This window comes from Agrilus planipennis, unplaced genomic scaffold, assembly GCF_000699045.2.
Source record: "Agrilus planipennis isolate EAB-ADULT unplaced genomic scaffold, Apla_2.0 scaffold1, whole genome shotgun sequence".
Classification (NCBI taxonomy): Eukaryota; Metazoa; Arthropoda; class Insecta; order Coleoptera; family Buprestidae; genus Agrilus; species Agrilus planipennis.
This window is the reverse complement of record NW_020442466.1, coordinates 4,097,870-4,104,797: the sequence shown is the minus strand read 5'-3', so window position 1 is coordinate 4,104,797 and position 6,928 is coordinate 4,097,870. Positions and strand designations below refer to the sequence as shown.

The window sequence follows — 6,928 nt, the reverse complement described above, 5'->3', positions numbered from 1 at the left end:
TTATACATATACATATATATATCAAATAAATTAGTAATTTACAACTCTTTTGTGTCAGAAACGTACAAGAGCATTAACATTTGTCTCACAATAAACTATAAAACAGTCATCTCAAGTCCAAATATGTATAAATTTGTAACATAAATACGTATAAATGTTTTAACTCCACTTAGTTATTTACAGAGAATTGATACAACTTTAATGGTCATTTAAGTATTACGAAAAATGGTAATTATCGATCAGGTACTTTCAACGTCTTTTTAATTAAGTGCAAAAAAATTGGTGGCCAGGTAAACTGGGATGACCTTTAATTCTTTTTGTAAAATAACTAACATTGACACTGATCTGAAAATTGATGGGAAATTGCACGTAGTGTAAATATTATTAATAGAAACAAAATTAAACAGGGGTAGATCACCCAAGCTTACCCTGTTATACAGTTTGAACAAATTAGAGCTTTTGTACGTTTCTATACTTGCAATAAATTTTAGTATAGCATCAAATAAAATATACATAATATTTAACATATTTAAATAATATGGAAAAGAAAAAATATCGATAGAAATCAATTGCCTTTTATAGATACAATTAAGTGCTTCTCGCTATTCATTATAATAATTCCATTATAGTAATATATAATAATAATAAGTATATATATCGTGATAAATATAAAGTTTGACCTAACTAATGCGATAGTGAAAATAACAGTATATTAATTATTGATAACGAACATGTACCTTAAACCGAAATTTTTCGTTCAAGACACAGACGGTAAAATACGATCACAGTTTTATCACATTATCACAGATGCCGTCTATGCAAAACTCATATATTACATTATTTATTACTTTTTTTTTCAATCAACTAGCACACGGCTATTCAAATAAATACTTACCGATTATATTTATATATATCAGAAACATTTTTACAGTAATTAAATGGCACCTTTCTGCACTTTTGTCTTTGCACTTGAGAAAAAAAGTCCTATCACAACCAAAATGTAATAATTGGAATAAATCTTAAACAGAAATAATGTTAAAATATATATGTGTTTAGTAGTAAACCGGCAGATTTACTAAAAAGGAAATCAAATTTAATTTCAACAGCGATTAGTAACTGATTAAAATTAGTTTCTGATATGTATTAGACTTTATCTTCATTTTAATGAATGGTGGACTTACACCTGTTTAATCAAGTCGTTATTATTAGTTTTTAATCTGAGCAGCACATTAAATCTGACCGAAGATGACAAATTTGACTTCTAAAGCTTTTAACTCTTTTGTCTTTTCTTTTAATAAATGTGCCGGTCTAATATTATATCATCATCATTAGTGAGCATATATAAACTTACGCCCTATTTATTAATTAAGTTAGTGTATTGTGACAAAATTAAGTCTGGTCGTCGGGCACCTCAGGATCGTTGTTGATGTTACTATTTCCGGGATTGCAAACACGACATTTGCAGCAAACTATACATGGTGCTGCAAGCAATAAAAGAGGAGATGCGACGAGCAATAAGATCCCTAATCCCGCAAATATCCCTATGACTTGAGTTCGATGCCAGATGACGGAAGCCCGAGAATGTCCCAATTTGTTCTTGCACGGCCCTTTGTCGTAATGTCTTAAGAGGAAGTCGTCGTCCAAACTAGCGAGACAATACCAGCAGAAAACGTGTTTGCATCTCTTGCACATCATCTGTGCACAGCCCTCGTCCTTTTCAATGGGGACGTTACACATGGGACAGCACTTAATGAGATCCGAATCAAAAGGGATACCCTGATCCTCTACCTTTCCTTCTTTAGCTAATTTTTTCGCATTTTCGTCGCACGTAAGACTCGGATGCCATTCCAGTTTGCAACTGCTACAAAAATCGGTGGTACAGGTGGGACAATGTACACTGTGAGGAGAGCAGGGATGCGTGGGACATAAGTCGCAAACCGTTTCACAACCAGCCCGTGGACACCATGTTCTGCTCTTGTCCAGCTCTACTTCCCTATTCAAACGATATTTTTTATGCTTTCCTAACGTTTCAGAACCGACTAATTTTTCGATTTCATCCAGCTGAAGCACCCCCTGGGAAGGACACTGAGCATCTGGACATGAAATATCGTAAGCACCTTCAGCGATCTCAAATTCCACGTAATTTTTCATGCATTGCATGCAAAACGAACAGTTACATTGCTTGAGTCGGTAAATGTTATGTGAAGGCACCTCTGTGAGACATAGTTTGCAAAGTAGCCAAGTTTTTTCGGTGACAGGCTCAAAACCACCTGTGGACACGTTCAAGGAATATCTGGAACTGGAAGCCAATGTGAGCAAACTGGAACATCTTGAACATAGTCTTGAAGTGGATCCTGAAGGTGACACCCTCAACCTGTTCATAGGCTGTATTTTTTCGGTGCTATTCGTCGATACAGCAGGCTTTAATAAGCCAGTAGATGCGAGTAACATCTCGCATTTTTTCAGGCTAGCCAAGCTAGCTGAAGGTCTTATTGCTGAACTTGAACTCGGCTTGTTTTGAACTAAAGGTGATGTAGAGTCGGCTTCTAAACCTGAACCGCTATTGCGTCGTTTATTCACCAATGATTTTAATTCGGGCATGGCCAAAAAGTCTACACGGCTACGGGGCCAACAGGTTTTTTGAGTGGTAGCATGTGGTGTGGCTAAAGTGGTCATCAAATGGTGATTCTGATTTTCTAATAGTATAGTATTTTTTAGTGGTTTAATCGAGTTTTCTTTAATAGTACCATACCCATACCAAGAACATACAGCCCTTCTTTTCTCTTGACAAACAGAATTGTCTGCCCTTATAATTCCAAAGTATGACTGCCTTCTGTCTCCGTTCCTTGTAACTTGAGAGCCTTTACTATCTGCTATTGGTTTCACTGGTAATACCATGTTATTTTTTTCTTAGTTAACCACAAGAAGAATTGTACACAGGGATGGCCCACAACGATTTTGCTTCAGTAACATCCATGCTGAATTTGAACATACTTACATCTACAAAAACAGGTGAGAAAGGACATATGTTTTTATTAAAATTAACAAATTAGCTTTTAAATTTGTACAAAAGGTTTATCGTTTTCGAAAACAATCACTTCTAAACTTACCACTTTGTTGACGTTTTAAACTTGTTTATCTAGATACATAACAAATAACCCGCAAAAAATCGACGCACAACGAACATTTAATCAGCACTTTGTTACGTTTTATAATACTTATCATACTAAAAACATTTTTAAAGTTTAATTTCAATCAAGATAATTTCAATAAGTCATTTTATTACGTAGAGCTGATTGTCACGGGTGTTGACGAGATAAACAGTTATAAATTAAAACTCCCCGTTTGACCCTACAACTTGTCTATATACTTTTGTTAATTATTCATTAATTTGAAGCTTTTCTTAAGAATATTTTTCAATTTTTCGAACAATCACTTTTCACTTAGGAAAAATATTATTTTTGATAAGGTTAAAATATTTTCGGTTTATGTCAGTTTCATGTCAGTTTTGACAACTAGTTTGTTCTTAACTAATCACTACTAATTTTTGATAATATAAAAATAGGAAAAACAATGAATTATTGTTTTATTAATCTATTAATTCCAGAAACTCCATTTTTAGCGTATTTTTATTTACATTTGAAATATTAAATTTATTTGTTTCATATCATATTTAATTATTTTTTTTAGCATTTGTTTTACTTTAAATGTTATTTTGAATTAAAAAGCGTTTTCCGGCATTGTAAAAATGAAATTCAACTCAATTTTAGTAAATCCGTTGAAATAAAATGTTTAAAAATACCTTCTGTGGGTTGTTTAGACACTATATAAATCTTACGATGAAAAGTGGCTAAATGGCTTCTTTGCTTCAAACCAAGAAAAGTTACTTAACCTTAAAACTTTATTAAACTGAATTTTAATTTGAATAGTAAATAATAGGCTTTTTTTATTATAAGTATGTAGTAAAAATTCATTGGTGTCTTCAAAATGGATGAAAGCATGAAAAGTAGTTTCTTGGAACGTGAAAATGTAACTCCAATTTCAAGTTCCTATCAAATGAAACCTCCTGCGGAAGACAAGTAAGTTGTAATTTTTTCGTATGGATAGAATTGTATATTGTTTTTCTGTTATTTTAAAGATTCCAAGAATTGATGGTAAAAGAAATTGTTCGAAACATTTTAGCAGAATCACTAGCTGCAAAGAAATACGACAGTGAAACTATCAAAAACCTAACCACTAGTATTGCTAACCGCATTAATCATGCAGTAAAAGGTGCATTGCCTTAATATTATCTGCATATATTAGAATTTCCTAATATTTTTATTTTACATATTATAGAGCTGAAATTGAAAAGATACAAACACATAGTTCATGTAAACATGGGAGAAAGAAGGGGACAAGGTGTTAAGAGTGGTTTTATTTGCCTTTGGGACTCAGAGACTGACACNGACAGTCGGTCTGAAAGAGGACGCCGGAAAATAGTATATAGGAAGGGGAAAGTGTGCCTTAAGACTTTGTTTAAAATGCATCTATTTAATCAATTAAATTAAAAATAGAAAATTAAACGATTGAATTTTCTACCATTAAATTGATTATAGTTTCGTTTTAAAGATAACGTTGAAGATTTAAAAACGGAGCAAATAAAAATTATTTAACGCATATCTCTTTATTTATAAAAAGGAAAATAAAAATACACATCAACAAAATTATGTATTAAATTAAAAATTGTAATAATAATAATAATAATCCAGTGATCTTCGTGTATTTCAAAAACTATGTACAATATTAGGACGAACGAGAACAGTAATTAAAACTTAAATGAATTTTATCATTTTCCGAAACTGTTCATAAGGTTTCCCAGACCTCCCATACCTCCCGCGGCACCCGCTTGTAATTGTCTCATCATGTTTTGTAAACCTGGTATTCCTCCCATTTGATGTAATACTCGTGGATCCATCATTTTAGCCATTTGCTGGTTCAATTTTGCCATTTGTGCTTGATTCACGTTCTTGGCCATGTCGCCCCCTTTAAACAGCCCCTTAATTCCGCCCATTTTCTTAACGACAGCCGCAAAATTCGTGTATTGCGTTATTAGGTCTTTGACTTCACGTTCTTAAAAAGGGTAAATAAAATTTATTAACAGTGTATAATAATAAAAAAATAATGATAGAAACTTACCTGTAACACCTGATCCTTGTGCGACCCTTGTGATACGACCCTGTTGTTTCGAAAAAAGTTTGGCCCCATCGCGACTGTCTAGTTCCCCGTCGTTCATACTATCCATTATGGAATACGACAGTGAAACTATCAAAAACCTAACCACTAGTATTGCTAACCGCATTAATCATGCAGTAAAAGGTGCATTGCCTTAATATTATCTGCATATATTAGAATTTCCTAATATTTTTATTTTACATATTATTATAGAGCTGAAATTGAAGAGATACAAACACATAGTTCATGTAAACATGGGAGAAAGAAGGGGACAAGGTGTTAAGAGTGGTTTTATTTGCCTTTGGGACTCAGAGACTGACACGCATATCAGTGAAACGTATATAAATGTAAGTTTTAATTTTATTTGTCAAAAATTGGCTAATTGGAAGGGTACAAATTCTGATAGCAAATTTTTGATTTCTTACAGGATTCCCTGTTTTGTGTTGCTACGGTATTTGCTGNTTTTAAACTTAATAGACTGGTAACTACAAAAGAGAGATTCTTAGTTTGGACTCCCTGTTTATTTTTATTTATTTGTCTCACCGTTTCTCTCCTTATATAAATTAAGGACAGGAAGGAGCTGCCTATAATAGGGCACCAAGGCTTCACCAACCATATCGTCACATTTGACCAGAGCTTGCATTACTTTAAGGACTGTGCACATTATGGCTTTACTTTTGGTATTCAGAGCAGCTGCAAAAAAAAATAAATTAATTTAAGATTTTCTGACTATTTTGTAGTTATTTTGATACTTTTGAGAGGTATTATCAGTTGCGGAATGCAGGGGAATACTTTATGGGGACCATAAGTCAACATATCATAAATTGCAGTCTCAGCAAAAAGTTTATAAGGTGCTTCAGTCTCGCAAAGACCGTCAAAAAACATTGGCAAGTAATGGTGGTAATCCAACTTATGTATATCAACCTAAAAGGGTCAAATATGATTTAAGAGCAGTTGAATATTAAAACAATTTCCTATAGACCTTCCAGGAAAGCCTTCTGTTTGCGTCCAATGCAATGGGTAGTTCCCCTCGTTTATAGTGCACCCTAAACTGCGTCGATTTCGGTGGTCTCGGTTTCAAAACGTTGCATTTGGGAGGAGGAAGGATACATGTGTTTTTTTGCAGTGCCTGAATTGTGAAAGCAGGCACTATTCGACATTCTTTACTCTTAGGGGCCCCCGGTAACGGTTGTCTAATCGTTGAACGGAATTCTTTACCGCTAACCATTTTTAATCAAAAAATGCATAGAAAATGGTAAATTTCAGAAAATGCCACAGTTATGACATTTCAGAATAAACAAAACATTTGGATGTTTCTTAGGACACTTTGAAAAAAAAATTATTTCATCTTATCAAGTGACTTGAATATTGATTTAACAAGTTTATATCATAACATTTTAAATACAAAGAATAATCAATAATTTAGTTAAAAATAATTTTCAAAACTTAATAAGTCCTACTTTTAATATGCAATTTCTGTAATATTTGCCCTAACAGATTCAGAAACAATAGGGGTTTTAGAAGGGGTTGTGACTCTGCCTCATTTAGAAATAAAAAGTTAAACTAGATGACCAAGTATTATAAGGAAATCTAGAACTAGGGCAATTCAATTTATTAATAATTTTTCAACTGCAAAAAAAATTTGGATAAAAATTTTATGTTATGATGAATTGTTGCGTTAAATATAATTAATTTGTAATATTATTTTATTAAT

General features: G+C 32.8%; 4 protein-coding genes across 6 annotated transcripts in view; 1 reads left to right on the top strand and 3 right to left on the bottom strand.

The window, feature by feature from the left end:
• Positions 1–1,205: 1,205 nt before the first annotated feature.
• LOC108734262 (probable E3 ubiquitin-protein ligase RNF144A-A) lies at positions 1,206–3,506 on the bottom strand. Of its 3 annotated transcripts, none has more exons than XM_018465742.2 (2): positions 3,111–3,506; positions 1,206–3,000 (listed from the first exon to the last, which is right to left on the bottom strand). In XM_018465742.2, the coding sequence occupies exon 2, from the start codon at positions 2,896–2,898 to the stop codon at positions 1,390–1,392; it is 1,509 nt and encodes a 502-aa protein (XP_018321244.1). In that variant the 5' UTR covers positions 2,899–3,000; positions 3,111–3,506; the 3' UTR covers positions 1,206–1,389. The 3 variants fall into 3 exon arrangements, with proteins under 3 accessions (XP_018321244.1, XP_018321257.1, XP_018321250.1); XM_018465755.1 differs by lacking the exon at positions 3,111–3,506 and having other exon boundaries at positions 1,206–2,696; positions 2,759–2,851; XM_018465748.1 differs by lacking the exon at positions 3,111–3,506 and having other exon boundaries at positions 1,206–2,696; positions 2,753–2,845.
• A 371-nt stretch (positions 3,507–3,877) lies between these two features.
• On the top strand, positions 3,878–4,550 carry LOC112906640 (tctex1 domain-containing protein 2-like). The gene is made up of 3 exons (XM_025981154.1): positions 3,878–4,079; positions 4,139–4,272; positions 4,339–4,550. Exons 1-3 carry the CDS (start codon positions 3,988–3,990, stop codon positions 4,548–4,550), a joined length of 438 nt encoding a protein of 145 aa, XP_025836939.1. The 5' UTR covers positions 3,878–3,987.
• Positions 4,551–4,697: 147 nt separating this feature from the next.
• The window catches only part of LOC112906627 (signal recognition particle 54 kDa protein-like), an 8,649-nt gene continuing 6,418 nt past the window's right edge, over positions 4,698–6,928 (bottom strand). The window contains exons 8-9 of the mRNA XM_025981112.1: positions 5,179–5,304; positions 4,698–5,112 (exon numbers count right to left, since the gene is read on the bottom strand). Of these exons, the coding sequence (XP_025836897.1) occupies positions 4,829–5,112; positions 5,179–5,304 (410 nt within the window). The 3' untranslated portion in view covers positions 4,698–4,828. The remainder of the gene's footprint in view (positions 5,113–5,178; positions 5,305–6,928) is intronic.
• LOC108733041 (parkin coregulated gene protein-like) lies at positions 5,683–6,530 on the bottom strand. Its single transcript, XM_025981109.1, has 3 exons — positions 6,197–6,530; positions 5,967–6,138; positions 5,683–5,907 (listed from the first exon to the last, which is right to left on the bottom strand). The coding sequence occupies exons 1-3, from the start codon at positions 6,440–6,442 to the stop codon at positions 5,741–5,743; spliced, it is 585 nt and encodes a 194-aa protein (XP_025836894.1). The 5' UTR covers positions 6,443–6,530; the 3' UTR covers positions 5,683–5,740.

Bases quoted from the DNA above. Each gene is read 5' to 3' on its own strand.
- LOC108734262 (XM_018465742.2), bottom strand. From the start codon at position 2,898: ATGGTATTACCAGTGAAACCAATAGCAGATAGTAAAGGCTCTCAAGTT.
- LOC108733041 (XM_025981109.1), bottom strand. From the start codon at position 6,442: ATGGTTAGCGGTAAAGAATTCCGTTCAACGATTAGACAACCGTTACCG. The intron at 6,139-6,196 runs GTCTATAGGAAA...TGACCCTTTTAG, and splicing joins ACAGAAGGCTTTCCTGGAAG to GTTGATATACATAAGTTGGA. The intron at 5,908-5,966 runs GTATCAAAATAA...TTTTTTTTGCAG, and splicing joins ACTGATAATACCTCTCAAAA to CTGCTCTGAATACCAAAAGT.